Source organism: Candoia aspera, chromosome 3 (genome assembly GCF_035149785.1).
Source record: "Candoia aspera isolate rCanAsp1 chromosome 3, rCanAsp1.hap2, whole genome shotgun sequence".
Lineage (NCBI taxonomy): Eukaryota > Metazoa > Chordata > Lepidosauria > Squamata > Boidae > Candoia > Candoia aspera.
Window position 1 is genome coordinate 207,528,608 of NC_086155.1, and position 23,737 is coordinate 207,552,344.

Below are 23,737 nucleotides of genomic sequence, written 5' to 3' on the forward strand. Positions count from 1 at the left end.
ACAAACAGGCTCCTCGGTGGCAATCAAGGCCCACAAAATGCCCCTCGCCTGGGCCCTGAGGCAGCTGAGCTCCACCCTCACAGGCACCATCTCTTCCCACTGAACTGCTGATATCCGTTCCTGTGGGCAAAACAAGACACTCCACTTAGGAGCACTTTGCAGTTGACGACCAGACCTTCCTCGGCTGTTGATCCAAGAGCTCAGCCCTGCGTTGGAAAGGCTCATAGCGGGCCCTTCTGCAGGCTGCACACGGATGGGCGTGCTGCTTGTGTTTTGGTCCCATGTCCCCTGTCCCGTGCACCTGCAATTCCTGCTGGACATTGCCGCCTCACTTCCAGTTGCTGCATGTCCTGGGGGTGTCCTGCATGCAACAAGTTCCTGCAACCCCCAAGCCAGAAACTGAGGCAAAAGAGAGGCTCTGAAGATCCACAAGAAAGACCTAGTTGTCAATCCAAGCTACTGGACCTCCCCTCTCCCCCTGCCGCCTCCACACAGGTGGCTGGGCTCGCACAAAGGAGGCTTAAAATGGAGTTGGGCCAGTGGTGGTTCAGGGTGCTGTGGGAAGCAAGCCAGGGTCCTAATGAGTTGGGTGAACCAGGCCTTTGAATGGGAAGTGGCATCCCAGGGCTTTGGATCAATAAAGCATGCTCAGACAGAAGCACCGTTCTTCGTCAGGCCACTGCACGTTCTATGAACGCCATCGTGGGTTGTGTTAACCAGGCGGAGGTTTTCCCATGTGTGAACCCAGCCAAGGCTTGATTTTTGCCCAGGGCTCCCTGGGCCACTTGCAAGAAGTTTGCCCAGGACCAGGCCATTTCTGTGGGACCTCCATCCTGATTTAATGCCTGGTCACTCCAGGAACCTGGCCACTTAATTAAAGGCTGCCATTAGGCAGCCAGCAGAGATAATCAAGGGTTCCTGAGGAAGGAGCAATTACTGGCTTTTCTAGCTTCAGAGCAGTAATCTGAAGCTAGTCACAGGCAAGGCAGATTCCCTCCCTAGGAATATGCCTGTCAAGAAGGACTTTCATGTTAGAAGGCCCTGGGCAGAAGACACCTCATCCAGGTAGCCTTTTCTCCAGCTCCTGATACACCAGCACTGCCAGTTTGACCTTCTTGGGCCTCCCCCAGGTGGAGAGCAAGCTGTATCCTCTTGCATAAAACCCATCGACTCTCGAAAAACAAAGATGATGCGAAGGACACACAATGGTCCCTGAGAAAAAGAAGCGACTTGGGACTCCTTGTGGTTAAATCAAGGCTGAATGGTTAAATTAAAGCTGGGGAGGGAGGCTGGGGAAACTCAGCCCAGAGTCTTTGCTGCAAAACGCAAAGGCACAAGACACAAGAGAAGGCCTGTTGCCAACTTGCCGTCGCCCACGCACAGCCCACCCACAACCTCGCATCACAAAGGGCCACAAACGAAGAACAGAGGTTGTAATGTCATGGCCTTCCAGGACTGGTGGGATGGCAGTGGCAAGGAAGGACTGAGTCCAACCCTGAACAAGCCAGCCTCTGTTGTGCCTGGGATTGTGTCCCCAGCATGTCCTTGCCAGGATCCAAGTCCTGTGCAACAACAGGAGAAAATAAGAAAAGCTTTCTCATGTCTTGAGGAGCAGCGATTTGCATTTCCAGATCTCCCACAGGATGTCCTAAAAATCAGAACCTCAGAATGCCTGCTTCTGAGCCAAAACAACTCTGAATCTTGTGATCTGCTTTTATGAAGATTTCCAGACAATTATCACTCAGTGGAAGAGTGGCCGAGTCCCTGCTTTGCTCAACTTAAATGTCTCAGGATTCCCAGATTCTCAAGTACTTCCAAGAGATTCTGGTCCTCTGGGGAACATAAGCATTATCACCTGCAGGCATCTAAAAGGGGTTATCCCACATCTGCCCTCTCTTTTGCCCCACTTTTTTGACTTTGCAGCAAAGTGGAGAATAAAAGGTAGGTTTAGGACATACATCCTAGTACTGGGGAATGTAGCACTATTTAATGTGGAGATGATTGGTGGATTGTCCCAGGAGGGTTCAAGCTGCAAACTACTTTTGCACTCTAAATACTAAGACTGATTCCCAGGCTGGTTTACACAACACACTTGATTAGGTCCAGGAAATCTGTGGTTCAGCAAGGTGTGGCAAACCTGGCCTTGCTCTTTCTCTAGGAAGGATATAAATATCTCCAAGATCATCTGCTCTGCATCCTGGTGGACCTGGGCTTAACCCTGGGCATCACCAGATGCAGCTGCCTTAAATCCTGAAGCTCCCTGATTACTGCCAAGTGGTCTTCTGCAACCCACTGTCATTTAAATATGTTGGCTTGCAATTTCCCATAATCCCCAGCCAGCATGGCTGAACTGAAACAAGTCTGGGGCACCAGGTTGGGCAAGAAGTCTGTAGGCAACATCAAGCTCTATGGAACAGAAGTCCAGGGCTTGGGATAGGTGGTCGCCTAAAAGCAACTCTTGAACTTCTAGATGGGACCCTCCTCCTTACTGTGCCCTGGGAAGGCTCAGAAGCAGCTACAGTCAGGAATAGTTAAGTAACATACTGTGAGGCCAGCTACTCTACTTCCTGATCCCCCATTCAAAGGGACTCGGAGACACCCTAAATGTTGTTTTCATACAGTAGGAATTGCTGCAGCTGCAGAAGAGACTGAATTGGCTTCCTGGATGGATGTATCAGCAATGTTCTTCCAGCAAGCTAAGCATGTTAGAAACCCCAAACCACTCCATCAGGGAATTCTGCAGATTGTGAGAAAGCAGAATGTGGCAATAGATGCAGAACTGGGCTTTACAACCTCTGGACTTTCACTGAAATGATAAAGCATCACTGATTGTATTTCTAGGGTGGAAGTGGACAGGCAGAATCCTCAGAGATGAAACCTGCAAGATGGTTGAAAAGACTTCTGGTCCTCTTCTCATCTCAGGAGTCAGAAAGGGAAGCAAAAGGCAGACTGAGATTCCTAGAGTTGAAAATCTGTATACCTGTCCCCTTCCTTCCTAGTCACAAATTATGGAAGATATTATGCAAAAATCATCCATACAAACCAACTGTATGGACAAACTGGATGAAACATGGTCATATTTTATTGAAACTGTGCAAAACTTTCTAAATTTATATGAGATGCCTTGTTGTTGTTTATTCGTTTAGTCGCTTCCGACTCTTCGTGACTTCATGGACCAGCCCACGCCAGAGCTTCCTGTCGGTCGTCAACACCCCCAGCTCCCCCAGGGACGAGTCCGTCACCTCTAGAATATCATCCATCCGCCTTGCCCTTGGTCGGCCCCTCTTCCTTTTGCCCTCCACTCTCCCCAGCATCAGCACCTTCTCCAGGGTGTCCTGTCTTCTCATTATGTGGCCAAAGTATTTCAGTTTTGCCTTTAATATCATTCCCTCAAGTGAGCAGTCTGGCTTTATTTCCTGGAGGATGGACTGGTTGGATCTTCTTGCAGTCCAAGGCACTCTCAGAATTTTCCTCCAACACCACAGTTCAAAAGCATCGATCTTCCTTCGCTCAGCCTTCCTTATGGTCCAGCTCTCGCAGCCATATGTTACTACAGGGAACACCATTGCTTTAACTATGCGGGCCTTTATTGTCAGTGTGATGTCTCTGCTCTTAACTATTTTATCGAGATTGGTCATTGCTCTTCTCCCAAGGATTAAGCGTCTTCTGATTTCCTGACTGCAGTCAGCATCTGCAGTAATCTTTGCACCTAGGAATACAAAGTCTTTCACTGCTTCTACATTTTCTCCCTCTATTTGCCAGTTATCAATCAAGCTGGTTGCCATAATCTTGGTTTTTTTGAGGTTTAGCTGCAAACCAGCGTTTGCACTTTCTTCTTTCACCTTCATCATAAGGCTCCTCAGTTCCTCTTCACTTTCAGCCATCAAAGTGGTATCATCTGCATATCTGAGATTGTTAATGTTTCTTCCAGAGATTTTAACTCCAGCCTTGGATTCCTCAAGGCCAGCTTGTCGCATGATGTGTTCTGCATACAAGTTGAATAGGTAGGGTGAGAGTATACAGCCCTGCCGTACTCCTTTCCCAATCTTAAACCAGTCCGTTGTTCCGTGGTCTGTTCTTACTGTTGCTACTTGGTCGTTATACAGATTCTTCAGGAGGCGTACAAGATGACTTGGTATCCCCATACCACTAAGAACTTGCCACAATTTGTTATGGTCCACACAGTCAAAGGCTTTAGAATAGTCAATAAAACAGAAATAGATGCTTTTCTGAAACTCGCTGGCCTTTTCCATTGTCCATCGGATATTGGCAATTTGGTCCCTAGTTCCTCTGCCTTTTCTAAACCCAGCTTGTACATCTGGCAATTCTCGCTCCATGAACTGCTGAAGTCTACCTTGCAGGATCTTGAGCATTACCTTACTGGCATGTGAAATGAGTGCCACTGTTCGATAGTTTGAACATTCTTTAGTGTTTCCCTTTTTTGGTATGGGGATATAAGTTGATTTTTTCCAGTCTGATGGCCATTCTTGTGTTTTCCAAATTTGCTGGCATATAGCATGCATTACCTTGACAGCATCATCTTGCAAGATTTTGAACAGTTCAGATCGTCTCCTGCTGCCTTGTTTAGCAATGCTTCTTAAGGCCCATTCAACCTCACTCTTCAGGATGTCTGGCTCTAGCTCACCGACCACACTGTCAAAGCTATCCCCGATATTGTTATCCTTCCTATACAGGTTTTCTGTATATTCCTTACATACATACATACATATATATATATATATACTCATATACTGTAAAGTGCTTGTAATGCTTCTTTGCATTATGCATTATGGATACCTGTTCCATAATTTAACTTTGCAGAACATATTTATTTTATTGCAGAACTTCAGACTGGAGAATGGATTGTTAACTTGCTTGAAGTTATGCCGGACTCTGAATCCATCAAAGGACTTTTCAGCAGCTAACAAACAGAACTTCGGTGAGAAAAGGATAATGTTTAATGTGTCATGAGATTCTGCTAAGCTTGGTGTGATTATAGCTGAAAGGCCTGGATTATTTTCACTGTTCTTCCTGATTTTCTTTCAACTGCCTTATGTTCCAAGAAAAGAGATAACTGGAAGCCAAACTTCTCGTGAAAATCTGGAGCAAAAGAGGACTTGTCGTTCCTACAAATGTACTTGAAATGCTCCAGTGAATGCTTATGTTAAAAGTAACTTAGGTTTTGGCAGTGACCTTACAATGCTACAGCCTTCCCTTCCCAAAAGCTCCCTCATATGGCGCTTCAAGGCAGCACTGGAAAGGAATTCACCAAACCAAGAACTGGGTTTCTAGACTTCATGAAATAGGAGTCCTGTTTTGTGGTGCTACGCCATGGTGATGGTGGGGAGGGGATATTTTCCAGTTCCACTGCCTGAAAAATAATGAGAACTGGACATTTGTTCTTCTTGCTTTTTCAGGCTAAGAACACCGCCTACCAGGGCCAATTCTGGGCCAAATTCTGCAGAGATGTTTCCAGCGGATCCCTGAACTGCAGAGATTTCCTAGGCTCTGTGGACCTCGCCATGGATTAATCCAGCTTCCCAGGATCAGTACAGTCCAACTGGCAACACGTGGGATGTCCAGCCACCAAGGTCAAAATCCCAAAGCAATATTGTATGGGGAACTTCACAGAGGGAGCCCAGTGGGAGACCGTGGGGTGGAGACCAGTGGGGAACATAGATTGTGGTCTTCCGAGGCTACCCAAGGATGAAACCAAAGGCAATCCAGGGAGACATTTTCGTAACTCTTTAATGAAATTGTTGGGGGGCTGTTGCTCCTCAAGCAGAGGACATTCTAGTGCTAGAATGCTGTTTTTCAACCTTGGCAGCTTTTGAGAGGTGTGGACTTCCTCTCAGAATTCCCCAGCCAGCCTGCTGTTAGAATAACAGCCCAGGGTTAACGATGTCTGGCACAACCAATTACCAGCTTCAGCTGCAGAGCTGGACCTCAAAAGAGGGGAGGGGAGCAAGGAGGATGATTCAAAGCCTGCCATATTGCAGGTGACATTTATAGGAAGATGACGCACTCAGTGGGGCAAGGATGCAGCGCAGCTCTGCTCAAGGGAAAACAGCTGCCACTTCCGACTCACCAGCAGCGTGCAAGCAAGAGGAAGCAAAGTCTGGTTCTCCTTGGCTTCCCCCTCCTGCCCACCCCCTCCAGTCCAGCAGCCTTGGGTGGTCTGAAAACCTCTGGGCTTCATATCCCTTTGGGCAAAATCAACCTGCTGTGGGCAAACTGAGCCAAGGTGCACAAATCAGAAAGGCCCAGATTCAGGAGGAGAGGCCTGCCTTGGGGGAAGGGGGAGGACGCTTTGTTGCCCCTCCTCCATTTGCCCCCTTGCTTGCCCAGGGGAGGGCAGGCCCCCCCCATGCAGCAAGGCCTGGGCTCAGGAGCCATCCAAGGAAGAAATGTTTGAATCTTCTGGAGGCCATGCTGGTGGGGGACTTCTGGAAAACCCTATGTATTTGAAGGGCGCCAGGTTGGGGAAGGCCGGAGTGGGTCTTCTCTGCCCACAGAGGAACAGAGCAGCAGTAGAACCCAAACAGGCCGGTGGAGAACAGAGCTTTCGTTGGGCCTCCCCCAAGGAGAAAGCAGTTGACAGACAGAAGCCTGGCTGGGGAACTTCTCCACCTGTCTTAGATCCTGCATGGGGTCTTAGCCATCCCCTGATGGTTTCCAAGCATCTCTGGGGTAACAGCTGCATTTTGGGCATCTTGGTCGAGAATGACCAGCATCCCTGGCTCACTTCCAATGAAAGCAATCTGTGGCGGGAAGGGTGAGTCCCACAATGTGGTCCCCACATCTCACTGCATCCATCAACAAACGGAGCAGCGTGGACATTGGAGCTGTATTAGTCGTAGCTGCAACTGCCGCAGTTGTTGCTGCTATCACAGTTTGCTCTATTTGGTCCTGTCCTGTGTAGGGTCCCACATAAACAGCCCAGGGAAGCTTCCTCCCTCACAGTGAATCCACTTCCTTCCATGCACCAGTAGCACACAGTTGGGGATGGCTTGTTATGTTGGCCTTGGCAGTCCTCTGAGCTGACATGTTCCCATTTCCTCTCTTTCTAATTACCTACCCCTTGGGAGGTGGGAGAGATTCTTACCACCTACTCTGTTGCTTCCCTTTTTTTTTTTACACACACACACACAATGGCCAAGGGCTGGAATAACAATAGTGATAGTATTCCTAGAGGAGCCTACTTTATGCATGACGCTCTAGGACTGTGTCTCAATCACTGACATCAGAACACTCAGCTACATCCTCCGGGATGTATTTCAGAGAAGACGGAGGTAATTGGACATCACGTTCTGTAGAACGATGGACAATCTGGTGGACCTGAGGAGGCCACAGTCTTAGGGAATGTTAGAAAACAAGATGGGTCTTCCAGCATAGAACAGTCTTTCTTAAAGATGGTACGCTGGAGATGTGGGGAGGACTGTGGTGTCTATCGTTCCCCAGCCATCATGGCCCTAGGAAAGGGTGGTCTAAAGAAGCACAACAAAATAGAAATGGGGGAAACATAGGAATTCAAGCAGTTTCATATGCGGAGAACGAATCGTTTCCTTGGCCTCCACTGAAATAAAGTGAAATGAAATCAGGGAAGAAAACTATAGGCAGGCAGAAGAATGGCATTCTTAGGTATTTCTTGAGAGAGGGGGCATGGGATGAATATGGACTCAGTGAGAAAATGGGGAAACCCAAGAGACTCTGGGACATAGGGAAGAGGAAAACAGGACCTTTCGGTTGCCAGACCATTCCACTCCACTCCACGAACAACCCATGTAGTTTGCAAGCCCACAGCAACAGAGGACTCACCCACGCAACCGATCCTGCGTGTCACTCTCCTGGCTTCACGTTTCCATCTACATGACGGAAGGCTGGAGGTGTGATGGGGACCCATCCTCCCAAAGTGCAGGCAACAAGCATGAAACCACCTTCTCCAAGAGAAGAGAGGGGAAAAGTGGTCTGGACTGCCTATAAGGAGCTATCACCGTATGGTAAGCAAGGGTATGAGAACTCAGGGGGCAGGGATGTCCTATGTCCTATGCTGAAAGCCAGGTATTCCCCACAATGATGGCGGGCTGTAGCCTCCTGAAAATGTTCATCAACCTCAATTACGGAATATTGTGTTCTCTGGGCCATATGTTGACAAAACATGGACTCTAGCACACGTCCCAGATTACCATGAATGCAAAAGTGTGTGTGTGTGTGTGTGTGCATGTGCACACGCGTGCCTGAGTTGGTCTCACCCAAAGTCATCAAACCTATTTCCTGATGAAACTCATGCTGGATTTTGCTATGTCTCAGCTTGGGAAGCTGTTGCTGGCCACCAACATGTCTTTCTTTGGTCTAACTTGGGCACTGCCATTTTGGGGAGAAAGCTGTCTGCTAGGAACACAACAAGGGCAAAGCCAGGTCAAGCGTGAGGTGAGTCACTCTTACCTTTTGTGTCATTCACTGGATCCATGTGCCTGTAAATGTATCCCTCTAAGTAGGAATGAAACTTGGGAGTGGGAGGGAAGAAAGCCAGACAGATGGACATCAGCTCCCAGCCCCGGGCGAGACTCTCGTAGCGGAAGTTCTCAGTGGTCTGCCGGCACAACTGGATGTACAGCTCATCCCGGAGGCCCTGCATGCTCCACCCTTTGGTGGCGATCTCCAGAGCCACGCTGAGCTGGTCTGTCTTAGACCGGCGGTCCCCCATGTACATCTGGATCAGTTTGAATATCTCACAGGCTTCCTTCTTGACGTTGCGGTCGGTGGTCATGATCATGGGCTTCTTGATGGACTCGCTGCTCCATGCCAGCATGTTGGCAATGGAGACCTTGCGCCGGAAGAGGCCTTGTGTGTGCTTGTTGAAGTGTTTGGAGGCCCAGTTCTCAATGTCTGTCTCTGAGGAAGGCTTCCTCAGATTAAAGGTGGGGAAGACACAGCTGGTGCTAGGCATCATATTCCTGTTCTGTCTGCTGCTCTCAAACTGAACACAGGCACCAAGATCCTCTGACTGCAAAGACAAGGCAAGAGAGGACACAGTGACCAATGGCCTTACATGAGAGGAGACCACCAACTACCAAGGAAAGGTGAGTTCCACCCCCAATTTTTCTTTCTCCCTTTCCCCACTCCAACAACACTGGAAAATGGAAGAAGAGACATTGCTGTTGACGGTCATGACTAGATAGCTGTAACATGGCAGCCTACATCAATCTCTCCTCCCCGCTTTTCCACAATTTTGGTCCAGATTTGTAATTCAAGCCAATAATGGTTATATAATATTTCAGGGCACAACACCAGCATTCAATCAGGAGAAGAGGGTCTTCTTTACATGTGAAAAGACCTAGATGAATGTTGAAGTTGGGGATTATTCTCCAGGAAGAACATGGACCTAGTCTATGGAAACTCTTTTCCACATGGTAATAGTACACATTCAAAATTTGCTCCTTAAAAAAAACCTGAAATTAAAATTTGACTGTCCAATTATTCAACTTTAAATGTCATTTTCAGATGCCTATAAAAGTATCACTGGATTTATCAAATTAAAAATGGTACCAGTGGCATAAATACTGTACATTTTATTTTATTAGCCTCTAATTCAGTATCCTCCAGGGCAGTGTTTCTCAATCTTTGCAACTTTAAGATGTGTGGACTTCAGCTCCCAGAATTCCCCAGCCAGCCATGCTGGCTGGGGAATTCTGGGAGCTGAAGTCCACACATCTTAAAGTTGCAAAGGTTGAGAAACACTGCTCTAGGGACTTAACTCCCAGGATTCCCAACCAACATGCTCTCTTACCTTTCATACAATACCTGGGAATTCTGGGATCTGTAGTTCCAGCACTCCTGATGGGCTGGAGAACAAAACCCTGATTTATCAGATTCTCAAACTGTTAATGTACTATAATATGCAAATATTACAAATATTTCCCACCTCCTCGGAGGAGCGTTCCCACCAGAACTTATGTGATCTGTCTTCCTTTAGGCTAAAGCTTCTCCTGTCTGCCATGATCTTTCAAAATACTAACTCACAGGCCTCTTGCTAAGCATACATGTTTCCTCCCTGAATATTTTTCCTCTTACATTCCTGTCGTTTTGTTCTGCTTCATTTCCCACTGAGAAAAACAAGAGTTAAAACTACGAACGACTATTGCCTTGTCAGCAAATCCTTAGGCTTATTTGCTAGGAGTGTTTTTATTCGAAAGAGCATCAGGACAGGACACACTTCAAACATCTGGTAGGATGCCACACAGAAGGAAGATTAAACCTGTTTGCCACCATTGCAAAATGCAGGTCAAGGAACAAAAGGTTTAAGTTATGGAAGGCGGGAAAAAATTCCTAAGAGGTGTTGCCATCCCCCATCCCCACTGGATCAAAACTAGATAACCAAAAGGGAACCAAAGGATACTGAACGCTTTCCAAATACAGAGAAAACTCCATGGGTTTGTTGCAAACGTGCTCATCCAGCAGCATTCTTCCCTCTCCACTGGAAACATCTTTCAAACAGGGAAGTAAACCAGCTCAGGACAAGCTTATAATCAATCACTCAAAGGGTAAACATGTGTTAGAAGCCTAGCGCTTCATGGGATTATAAACTGGGGTGGAAACAAGCCGTACTTTGGACAGGGTTCTGGAAAGCCAAAGTTTATGCAGGCAGAAGGAAAGAACAAGGGTCAGTCAGAAAAAGATACAGAATGCAACGTTAGTATCAGCTTCCTAAGAGCCTTTGGGGAGAAAGCAGAGGGGTGCAGACTGCAAGATCCAAGAAAGCACATCAGAACCTCTTGAGCCATCGGAGGTTTCTAGGGCTCGCTTAGTCATGCCCAGTTCAACTGCAGGTTGAACTGAAGGTGCCAGCAAGCTTGGAACGGGAGGGGGAATAGCCACACCTGGGGATAGCTAACACCCTAGAGTGATTCTCGACGGACCTATTACGCTCATGGACTGATAAAGAACTCTCAGCCATCTAGATTCCATTCCATTTTTATTTTTATTGTATTTATTGTATTTACAAATGTTTCTGATTTTAATTTTGTTTTTTATTGTAAACCGCCCAGAGTCCCTCCTTGGGAGGGAGATGGGCAGTGATAACGTTTGATAAATAAATAAGAATAAATAAAGACAATGTCGCTCAGCCAAGTTTGATTCCTCATGAGTCCATGGACACAGTCATGCAGTTATCTCAGGAACAGCATGGAAATGGTTTGCCAATGCTTCTTCAGGACTACTTTTTAGTTTCTAATCTAGCCTATAACCCTGGGATTCCTGGTGGAATCCCACCCAAGAACCAAACAGGCCCAACCTTGCTTAGCTGCAATATCCAAACAAGACTGCCAAGGGTTGCTACCTGATGGTGCATGGAAAATGACACACTGGAAGCAGTGACACCGTTCACACAACATACTAAATCAAAGTTTCCTTAAACATAATTTATTAAAGAAATCGTCGTTGGTTCAGAAAGAACACTAAACCATAAACCATGGTTTATAAACCACAGTGGCTGGTTCAAAAGAAGCCACATTTCAGCCTAGCATTTTATACAAACCCAGCCAGACTGTGTTGCTTTGATCCACTAACTGCATACATTTGCCCAACTCAGTCACTCAGAACTCAAGGGACCCTTGAGGTCATGAAACCCGACCCCTGCTCAGTGCGAGACTCCAAACTAAAGCACCCCAGACAAAAGAATGTCCAGCCTTGCAGCTTCCTTGTTTCCCCTTCCCCCAGTTGGACAATATTCATGTGACAAAGAGATCCCATTTTAGTCTAACAGGTCATGCTTCACCACCCCAGGGCTGATCTATGGTTCAGTGTGTTGTGTGAGTCCAGGAAAATGAGTTCACTAAATAAACCATGGTGAAGCTACCACAGCCAGTGGCTGATCCTGGCTGAACCTGAGAAAGACAAACAGGGCTACATGTTTAGACGTGGTTAGTCCTTGGATGAGAGATCATTAGAAAACTGCAGGACTGTAGGCTAGACAAGGAAGTTCATCTCAGAAGATGGCAAAAGGAACCACTTTCATCCTGCTCCCAAGGAAACACGTTCACATCATGTAGTAAGAGCTTAACTTGAGGAAGACTCTACCTTATGGTGTCCACTACAAAACATCTAAGGCAGCCTCCCTTGGCCACTAGGCTCCTCATGAGCTCTCCCTTTGCCCTTATTCTCTCCCCAAGTCCCCACGCTCCTTAATTTCAAAACTTTCCTAAAAGGCACCCCGTCCTCCCTTTCCATACAACTGGGGCAGAGGAAGATGCTGGCCCTACAGCCAACTGCAACCTTGCAGGCATCATTTTATTACAGACTTGCATTTGTACAACTCCAGAATCTCTTTCAGCTCTTCAAACATGTAGATGTATGTGGCGGTTCAAAGTCACGTCACCCAACATGCCCAGGACCGACCCAGCCTCTCACCATTGTGGGAGTCCTCCTGTTGGGGGTCCCCAGTCTTCAGTCTCCAATTCAGCAAGCCTATTATTCCAATCACTGCTTACATTCTTCACCAATTAAATGTTACACATTTAAACTTTGGGATGTTAGGCCATAATGAAATGCTTGAGGGAACACAGCACACAGAGAGTTGCTGTCATCCTACAAAGCAAGCTGTAAAATAATATTAACCAAAGAAAAATTATGCACACCTGATTTTCAGTTGCAAATTAGGAGCAAAAGTCACAGACCCTGGATGCTGATTGGACTGGTCCCTATGCAAATACCCCTTGCATTTCTCCCATTCTCTTTTTGATCGACACAAAGGAAAACGTTGTTGGGTGCACCTTGGTATGGTTCGACATATACCTGAACTAAAGAGAATGACGTACATCAACATAAATGTCGTTGCAGCTGCAGTTCTAGAGTTTAATGTTAAAGATATGCAACATCTGTTGATGTCACTATAATGTTACATATAGCATTGTGTGTCTCTTACTGTTGATTCTGTGTTCTTACATACATACATACATACATACATACATACATACATACATACATACATGAATGCATTCCTGTTGTTCACAAATCCCAAAACATTTCTGTGAAATTGTCAGCTATGGATTTTTATTTTGGAAAACTCAATGCACATTTCCATTTTCTTCAGGAAGCTTAATAGGAAAAAAGAGAAACACGTTCTTCAAGATCTTTTCACGTGTATGAAATTATTCGTCTTCAAACATGAGCCTTCCATCGGTTATATAAAACGTATAAGCCTGTGACAATAGGTTGTTTGTTTCTTTTTTTAAACAGGGGCAGGCAGCTTTCTGAAGCTCATCCTTTGGGGAGTGTGCTTATAACCCATGTGAAATTCCGTCTGGATTTCTCCTGTGCATGGAGGAGATACAACAACTCAAATAATGCAAACTGCATAGAAAACACACAGGAAGTAAAGGACATATTTTTTTACTGAATTCAAGTGGTGCAACAATGGCACAATGATTTATGCCCTACTTTTCATCATAAAGATATTTCGGTGTTTCCATTATTGGTGGAGGGGGGATCTATTGGGACATTATTTTATTTGTAAAACTAAGCAGATAAGTATGCCCCAGAGCAGTGTTTCCCAGCCACAACAACGTTAAGCTGTGTGGACTTCAGCACCCAGAATTCCCCAGCTTGCTGGCTAGAAGATGAACACTGACGAATATAGAACACTGGCCTAGAAGATGTTTTGGACAGACGGGATTTGTCCTATTGACAGCACAGATAGTGTGTATCTATGAGGCAGTTCCAATTAGCTAATGGGCAAAATAAAGAACAATCACTGAGACAGAAAAAAAATTCTCTTCACATGTTTTCAGATTATGGAGTAGCACAGACGATTAAGGAAGCAAGGAAGCTGAGTTGTATTTTAGAAGATTGCAAATGACACAGGCTCTAAGCAAGAATGGGGCTGCCGTTGAAAAACAGCCACGTAAAACGGACAAGTTTTAGATTAAGGAATTATACAAAACGAAAGATAGGTCATGGAAATGGTTTCATTGGTGGGATGACTGGAAGATTTCTATCATCGTTTATGTCGTTGCTGCATTTATTATCATATACTCACTTGTAACTGGCATTCGTGGTATGAGCTGAATAACAAGACTGATGCAAACCAATACTAACCATGAACAAATCTGTGAATGTGATACACCTCTCCTCAAAGAAGGGGAGGAATATATCACAAAAATTAGAATGTTGGGAGAAGTAGATGAAGCAGAATGACCAAAATATGACTCTGGAAGAGAACAGGTACAGTAGGCATCAAGGAGCATGCATGGCAACTTTGAAGTCAGACAAGGATGGAGGGCATCAACCAGAGACCAGAAAGTTAACAGTTAAGCGTGTGCAGCAATTCACATCTGATCCAACAGCCTAAGACAGTGTTCCTCAACCTTGGCAACCTTAAGATATCTGGACTTCATCGCCCAGAATTCCCCAGCCAGCATGGCTGGCTGGGGAATTCCGGGAGTTGAAGTCCAGACATCTTAAAGTTGCCAAGGTTGAGGAACACTGGCCTAAGAGTTCAACGAAAGGACAGCTGAGGTGCTGGGTGATGAGATGCTGATGGGATGTGCCTGACAAAGGATACAAGGCATGCTGAACAGGTCCTTGTCAGAAGACCCCCAATCCAACCATCATTTATGGAGTGCTCCAGTCTTCCCAACCCCTGGCATTACCTGATCAGTTCTGCAGTAGACCAGAGTACAAATCTCTGTGTGTGTAATGCTCAAGCAATTCTGAATAATAAAGCTTTTGTAGATTAACAGAGGCTCTCTGTGTGCCGGGTGAGCATTCCATCACTGCATAAGGTCCCCAAATTTAAATCTGAAATGCACGCTCCAAGGATGACTCATCCACATTTCTCTGCAAGCCTTTCCCCTACGAGTTATTCGCACACAATCTTGCCTTTTCCAGAAGCAAATCCTTTCAACCTCTTCTTTCATGAACATTTTTTTTTCCTTCTCTCGTTAAGATAGTGCTTCTCCTCATTTCCAAGATAAGAGACCAGAACGTCAAGGACATTGTTAAAGTTTCTATGCAGACACTTCAGCTTGGAAAACCTAGCTTTATTCCGGCACTTGGCTGATTGAAAAAAGGTGGACGTTCAGAAATGCTGTTCATTGGAGAGCAACACATCCACAGGTCAGCTCTTTCCAGCACTGCACGTCAGAAAAAGCAGCTTACTCTTTTCATGCCATCTGTCCTCGGATAAACACTTGAATGGAGTCTAAACAGATGTCTCTGGACTGTATCTCCCCACTGACTGGATATTACTGCTGGCGTTGGGTGAAGCACACTTCATTACTGACAATAACCTGGAGAATTTGCCCTCTCCGTTCCAACACACTCTTATTTTCAGCAACTCTGGTTCTTAGCCAGCACTAGCAATTGATGGTTTTTCTCCCACAAGCTACAAGAAAAATCAGAATGGACTTCCCATATTATTAGTGGATCAGGTGCATCTTCACACACACAAACACACACACACACACACACACACACACACTGTATGTGTGTGTGTGTGTGTGTAAACACATACACACACAGTATGTTGCATGCTATTGCCTTTGTGCTATTCACTCTTTCATCTTTTCAAAAGACAACTGTTTTACGGCTTCTTACTCTCCAAACATCCCACAGCTCAGGAAATATTTATGATTTCTTTTGCAATGAACAATCTTCTGACCATCTTTTAAAAAATCTTTTGCAACGGGCAGTCATTTGATCACCTTAAAAAAAATCTTTTAAGTAGCCCTAAAATACTTCTCTGGCTACGCTTCGTTTATACACTTTGCTGTTGCAAAGTAGAGTCTAAGATGTAAATGGACTCCCGATCAAACTGAGGTTGAACAATGCCTGGGATTTAAGTATGAGGGTTTTCTATTAAAACCCTCATTAAAGAGAAAGGATTCTGGTGTTAAAATTTAAGGCCAGGGTAACTTTAGCAGCCTGAATAATGATTAATACACAAAAGGACTGACTGACTGCATTTGGAACCTGTTTGCAGTAAACTAAGGGTCCAGATATTAATTGGCGTTCAATTCTGGGGAGCAGATAATCTTACTATCAATGGACCAGAAATACTAAAACATATTTTTTTTCTAAAGATCCTTCACATTCTATTTTGTAGGTGGAGGTTGACTGGTCTAAACTAGGGCAACCAAGGTCATCTGCAGAGGGTTCAAAAAAGTCAAGATGACAGCCGCAACAGCATGTGAAGACCCACCCTAAAGTGGTCTATACTGTGTATAAAGCATGCTATTATTGGACCAAAGGATCACTTTCCTAAAGGGTGGCTTCTATGGTGTAGAGAAAGAGAGAGATGGGAAACCAAGCCAGCAAAGTTTCTTCTCATGGATCATAAACTAGTTCCAAAAGCAATTCAGGAGGACAGTTAGATTCAAAGGTGCGCAATGAAATATTCTCCAGAATCTCATATGGTTTCATTTATTCTGAGCCGATCATCACAAAGTTTAATATAACCATTTTCTGCCATATTAAGGTGCACGTTAGGTCAGATGCCCTTCCGGATGGATACAGCAGAAAAGTGCCAAAGGAGCAAGGATTTTTTATATATAGCCTACATATAGTTGAAGGTTCAGTTCGTTGCTCTCTCCTCTGGATGCGTAATCAGGAAGATTTCTGCATTACTTGCTAACAAATACCCTATTTTACAGTTGATATTTCACAGTTTTCTTTTGAGTGGTTCTATGCAAGAAAAATCTTACAGCTTGGTCACTGATATGATGTCCACTGAGTAAAAATGGGTGTTCTCATTAACGGGAGCTACCCACTGACGGATTGTAAGCCTATGGTTTTAAAGTTCTGCAACTGCAACATTATTCACACAAGAATCCTTAGAGACAGGTCCACTTAGTTGATTTCATGTTGGGTTACCAGAACATACTTTACATGGTTATTGAATTCTGGGGTGGGATAATATAGTGATCTGCAAACCATCTGCTAACTCACAGATTGGGCTGGAGCAACATGCGGGGCCACAAAAAAACCCAAACCACGCCTCACCCTAATAAACTTTAGGGTCCTGTGAATGTTGAGAAAATGCAGATTCTAAGTCTTTAACTCGGTTAAGATGTTACGGGAATCCAAACTTTTTAGATCAAAATTCATTTTTCTCCAAAGCTCATCTCAACTTCGGTGAAAGGTGAAAGGTCCCCTGCTCAAGCAATCTTAATCTGTTTTTTTAAAAACATGAATCAGTGAACTATTTAACATCCTGAGAAAGTGATATAGGCAAGATATCATGCCTAATTAATGGAAATGTACTTGGTTATCAGAACTATTCAAGATCTTTTTCAACATCTGAGGTCAGCCACTTAGCATCCGCAGACACAGGTCTGTCCTTTACCCCACAGGACTTACCCCACAGAAAGCCATTACATATGCAAACAATATGGAGCTTACAAGACATGCAGAAAAAGTGGGTGCACGAACATTTTGTGCTTAGTGACATATGTTGCAGAGCCCAGGCAATTTTTTCAAGTGTTCAGATTTGCCCATAAACTCAAAAACCCATAAACTTAGGGACTGGTCATGCAAAGATTGCATCAATCTTCATGCAAACTTTCCTCCCTTTTTAAGGGGGGTTCAGACAAGTCTGGAAAGGGTGGGTCAAGAGACAGTTACGGTGGGGCTACAGAGAACAACAAGATAACCGGAGTCTCTTTTTAAAGCAAATTAAATAAATGGTGACTTGTTTGCTCTCAGAGGCTCCAATGAAACTTTCATTAATTGCCTCGAAAATGTTAGCTTGTCTGACAATATAAGGGATCAGGCTACTTATTTGTTTGCAAGTGATATGTTAATGAGGGTACTTCTGAGACATAATGATTCCTTGGAGCATAATTTACATAGAGAAGTGAAGTCATCAAACAGGACTGAGCTGAACACGTGGAAACCAAGGACGGCCAAGGGATCTCATTCTGGCTTGTCACTGGTGACCCAGATCCACGTTGCTGAGCCACACATACAATCACAAATTTTGCATTTCCTGACCCCTGACAATTTTATGTCAATTCCATTCAGTATAAATCCTTTATTTCTGACTGTTACTTGTTTTCTCCCTTATAAACTATCACTGCCGTTTCTAGGGTGGACTAGTTTAACTTTTATTCTGCAATCATTTATCCTGTGCAATCTTTTTTATGATGGTTCCAAGGCTACCCAGCTGGGAAGGCTGCAGCTGAATCAATCGTTCCATTGATCCTGAGCGCTTGGACCACCCTTGGCTCGCTTGACTCATCAGGGGGAAAAAAAAAACTTGCCAGAATGCCTTGAAATCACAATAAGCCGTCACGGCAGATCTGGACGTGACATACTGGCTGAGGAAAAAGATCGCATTTGCTTTCAAGCTCCACTGTCTATTCGATCCTTTTCTGTCTCTCTAGAACACAATTGCCGTCCCATTTTTCTTTTTATGCTTATTTTCCCTTCATGCAGAACTGCCCTTCAGCCCCGCATCTGATATCTAAAGCATCATGACACTGCTGCACAGAGGACATCATTATACAACTTACATAAACCAAATCATGTGTGCAAACATGCAAATGTCATAAATTATGTAAGTTGTTCATTGTGATATGTGTGACGTCAGGATGCCAGTCTGTGAGGCTATGGAAGCTCAAAACTGCATAAAAATCTCATTACAGCACACAGTTCTGTGTTTCCGCAGCATCGCAAATAAGCATGATATCAGCAACGAAACGAGATGAATTATGCAAATGGTACAATAATGTCATTTCCACAATAACATCATCATGCCTGTTTGTGATGCTACAGACACTCAGAAATGCATAATCAGAAGATGATTGCACCGTTTTGAATTTCTACAGGATCCCAAAGAAATTTAGCTCAATCACTACAGCTTCTGCAGTAGGCAACAACATAGGAAAACAAGGCCGAGGATCGGCGAGGGCAAAAAATATCATAAAGGATACCCCAAAAAGAACAGGAGCCAAAAAAATTAAAAGCACTGTGCTTCATAAAACATTAAGTCCTGAGAACACCGGATTTGTGAGATGGGGGCACCGGGAAGGGACATGGCACGCTCCTCGATGTCATCACACCCCCCAGGTGAAGTTTTTCCCCTGATTCAGATCAGATCATCTGCGTCACTTGCACGAGGACACCTGGGACATCCCGATGGCTCCTTATGGCAGTCTGGGAGGGGGCTGCATTTTTCACGCAGGCCATCAACAACGGCAATTTCGAAATAAGAGGAGAACGGACACGGGCGCAGCTCTAACCCAGGAGAAACAGTAGCCCTCCTTCGCCCTCCCGTGTATGCCTGGCCCTGCCATCTTACCTGGGACGGGTGCAGGTAGGGCTCGGGCGACGCCAGGTTCGTCTGCACAGAGACGCTCTTCTCCAGCAGGATTTGGGGAAAGCCCAGCTTCTCGAAGGGGTTCCTCTTCCAGTGCTTGCTCTCCTGCTGGGCCAGAGCCTCGTCCTCACTGAAGGCGCGCACCACTGGGCCAGGCATGGGCAGCGGCACGGCCCCGTCGCTCTCGTAGCCCGAGCCGTCCTTCTGGGAGTCCCAGCTGCTGCGCTGCTTCATGTGGTAGTGGGCCTGCTGCGCCTCCCAGGCCAGGCGGGCCTGGGCCAGGAAGGGCTCCGCAAAGGCCCGGCTGGGCTCGCCCTCCACAGACCGGCTCTCCAGGCGGCCACCCTGGGGCCGGCCACAGCTGGAGGGAGGCCTCTCCTCCGGTGCCGCCTCCTCCCGCTCCCCGGAGCCATCAGTGGAAGAGGTGTTGGGGTCATACGAGAGAGCCGGCTTCCTGCTCTTCCGCTTGCGGCTGCCCGGGGAGTAGCCCGTGGAGGACAAGGTGTTCTGCTGGCTGGAGCAGGACATGGGGTCTTCCCCCTGCAAGGGTGGCAGGCCGGCCGGAGGGCTGTGCCGGAAATCTGCCCCCTCCATGCTGCTGTAGTCCCCGGATTTGACCTCCAGGCGCTGGTCCCGCATCAGGCAGGGGCTGTGCTGCAGCGAGTAGGAGCCACCGATGGGGTTGGGGGAGTACTTGTGCCGGGGGGCACTCTTCATCTTGGGGCTGGAGCCTGCCTGCTCCACGTAGACCAGCTGCCGGACGTACTCCTTGCCAGCTGGGCTGTACTCCAGGCTCATGAAGCGGTCCGAGCCCTTCTGCTTGGTCAAGACCAGCTGCTGGTAGGGGGAGGGGGAGGCCTGCTTGGGCGACTGCAGGAATGGGTGGGGCTTGCGGATGGGCGACTTCTGGGGGGAGCCGGCCTTGTAGCTCCCGCTGGCCTCGAACTGCATATCCACCGGCGGCTCGTCGTAGATGGGCGCCTGGTACTCCATAGGAGGCTCCTCGTACAAGGGCGGTTCGTAGGCGTAGCGCGGTGAGGAGGGCTGGGACTCGCTGGAGTGCTTGCGGTGCTGGGCCTGCATCGGGGAGCAGCTGCCCACGTGATCGGCCCGCTTCAGGAAGGGCGACTGCTTTCTCTCCGGGAAGAAGACCGAGTTGTCTGGATCAGTGGCAAAGGTCTGGAGGTTGGGGGACGGCTGGCCCCCCGAGGGTCTCCGTGACCGCGAGCCCTGCGGATGGTCAAGGGTGTAGCCGTTACCCTGGTGCATCAGGAAGCTGGGCTCCCGGTCCGTCACCTTGATAAGCATCCGCTCCTTCGTCCCCGTGTTCCACCGGAGAGAAGACGCCCTGAGCAGAGGAGAAAGAGAGAAACCCTTGTTGTCAGGAAGAATGACAAGAGCTGTCTTCTCGTCAATGTGCTGCCCGTTCTTATCAGGCCGGCAGATGGCTTCCGTACATATGTAACACAAACGAGGCTGGAAGAAGAGCATTCATTTGCAGGACCCAAGATGACACAGTCTGCCCATGGGAGCTTCCTCCTTTCCAGAAGCTTTTGAGAACATGGTCTAGACAGGTGTGAAAGCACCTGCACAATGCACCACACCTTAGAATACTCACTTGATTGATTAAACACATGGATCCATGGTGCCACACCTTATCGCAGTGTTTCTCAAGCTTGGCAACTTGAAGAAGCGTGGACTTCAACTCCCAGAATTCCCCAGCCACCATGGCTGGCTGGGGAATTCTGGGAGTTGAAGTCCACGCTTCTTCAAGCTGCCAAGCTTGAGAAACACTGCCATATTGTAATGACCCGCCTTCCCCACCCTAGCTGATGCTTACAGGGAACTGACGAGCACCAGGTGGGAGAGCGCCAGGTGAGAGAAGGCTGGTCTAACATATTGACAGCTGCTCCACCACTGCATTTTTTTTCCCCCAAAGGAAATGCCTGTGGTGCAAGTCAAGTAAAGGAATTAGCATGAAGGAATTGGAATTCATAACTCAAAGCAGGGGGATGTAGGTGTGACGTGTCCCATGGGCGTAAAATATGGTATACAGATGGTAGGCTTAGGAAGCTGTGTTCACTTGGACAGAAAGCAGGAAAGTAGAAGGCAAAATGAGACAGGTCTTGACAGATGGACTCATAAGAAAAGCCTAGTAGTAACAGACCCCCACCTTCTTAATGAGAGCAGCCAGAAGAATACAGACCACCACTGGACCTAAAAAGTAATCCACAGCCAACCTCAGATGTCCTTCCTTTCCTTCTTTGTGAGCTGCACCCTCTAAATTCAAGAACCCCTCTCTGTTCTACTCTCACCTCTTTTAACCATTGAGTGACCGCTGCCAGATGGTTCACCACTTCCTGCCATTTCCTCACCCATCGTTGCCCCAACCCTCCCACTGCTAGCCTAGATTGCTTCAACTGAAATCAAGGGGAAAACTTAAGGGAATTTATCTAACTTAATCCAGATTGAGCTCAGACTCTTGAAATACTTCGTACTAGATTCATCACAGTAGTGCCCGTGAACATGCATGAAATATGTTCTCAGCTCTGCCTTGGATTGCTTCTCTCTTCTTGCTGGGTGCATATGACACACTGCGTTGGACTTCAGCACAGTTGGATGGTTTGTGGTTCAGATTGTTGTTGGGACCCAGCCTTTGTTTTAGCATGTTGGGTGAATTAGGCCCTCATGCTAAACTGCAATATGGTCATGTTATATGAACACATGAGGTATTGTTCGTTGGCTCTGGTACAATGTTTAGCAGGCTGCGTGGAGTCAGCCAGTGATTGGACCTCTGAGTCAGGGCTGGGACTATGGGCACATCACATGCTGTAATGGTGTGTGGGAAAGTCCTTGGGAGACGGGGCGAAGAGACACTGCCAAGGGAACAGTCAGATAAGAGAGGGCAGAGCCCGCAGCTGGATAGTGGGTGGAGCAAGAGGCTCAGAAGGGACCCTCCCTAGTTTCTTGGGCTATAAAGGACTCTGGGCAGGAGGGAGAATTGTACTTTCAGACTTGCAAGGTTCTGTTAATGTAGCCTTACAAAAAAGTAGAATCAGCTCATCCGGCTGTGTTTCCTGTCTGGTCTACCTGGTAAGGCTGACACCAGTCTTGGCTCCTGGTGATTACATGGACAAGTCCTTGCAGCTTTCTTGGCAGTATTTTGGGAAGCAGGTTGCCCTTGCCTCCTCCTTCCTAGGGCTAGGCAAGAGTGACTGGCCCAAGGTCATGCAGCTGGCATCATTCCAGCCGGGAATTCTGGGAGTTAAAGTCCACACTGCTTACAGCCGCTAAGGTTGAGAAACACTGATCTAGCTTATGGTCAGAAGGATGCATCCAGCCCCCTACATGATTTAGATTCATCTAAGCGAGTCTGCTTGTTGGAAAAATCGATGGAGCTGAATGTTAGAAATGTATTATCTGATGCCTCCTCCCCATGGGGAAGAGCAAGCAGCCGACGTCTGTGATCCTTCCAGATAGTAAGCAAGGGGGAGCATTTCTAACCAACAGGGCATTCAACAGGGCATCCTAGCGTGACAATAATAAATAATAAATTATCTACAGAGGATCTCACAGCCTTACCAGGTGATACCGAAAACTGGGATTTTTTGCTAACAGAACACGAATGACAGCATTTCCTTCCCCCAAATGTCTAACCACCTTAACCCTTTTTAAAACCCCAATGCAACCCTGAGATAATTTAGATTCATGCTAGATGAGAAAGCCTCTATGATTTCAAAGAACGCACTTGTTAAACAGTGCTTAGAGAATCTCTATGGGCCATTGCCCTATTTATTTTTATGGTTCTCCCAAAATTTAAGGGACCAAAAAAAAAAAAAAAAGACCAGCCATAAGCCAGCTTTTATTGTTCTGCACCATTAATGGGTTTCCTAGCCTCTGAATGCTTTCATAAAATGCTCTCTAGAAAGACAGAGAAGGCTCCTTCAGTAGAGGACCAAAGGCAACGTATGAAGTGGTGATGGACTCGGTGGAAGAAAGGATGGTTTGCAAGGATAGAAAATTGAATGATTTTGGTGGAAACTAGATTAAATACATTATCTCTTCTCTTCTCTTCTCTAATTTCCTGCCTCCAGTTCCTTCAGCTCATTGTTCCTTACCCCTTCTCTGTGCTTTGCATATTTCTTACCCCAAAGAGAGTAGCAGGATGGGGGTGAATGTTAATCTTTGGAACTACAATCCCTGTATTGGCATCTGAGCTCTCCAAGGCCCTCTTTTTATGCTTAAGAAAGCCGTGTTAATATTATGAACGAATGGTGCGCTGCTGAACTTGCATTGTTTGAAATGTTTATTGTTGCCTGTATCCAAAATGACCTCAGACAAAATGCATTGGAAAGCACTATTATTAACTTCTAAAAAAATCTGGGAGTGGTGAGTTTTCTGCCTTTTTTTTTTTATGGCCAT

The 23,737-nt window shown here is 46.4% G+C and overlaps 1 protein-coding gene across 1 annotated transcript in view; it reads right to left on the reverse strand.

Moving 5' to 3' along the window:
• The window catches only part of ARHGAP39 (Rho GTPase activating protein 39), a 129,149-nt gene that overhangs the window by 24,115 nt on the left and 81,297 nt on the right, over nt 1–23,737 (reverse strand). The window contains exons 4-5 of the mRNA XM_063299725.1: nt 19,298–20,663; nt 8,446–9,007 (exon numbers count right to left, since the gene is read on the reverse strand). Coding sequence (XP_063155795.1) covers nt 8,446–9,007; nt 19,298–20,663 — 1,928 coding nt within the window. The remainder of the gene's footprint in view (nt 1–8,445; nt 9,008–19,297; nt 20,664–23,737) is intronic.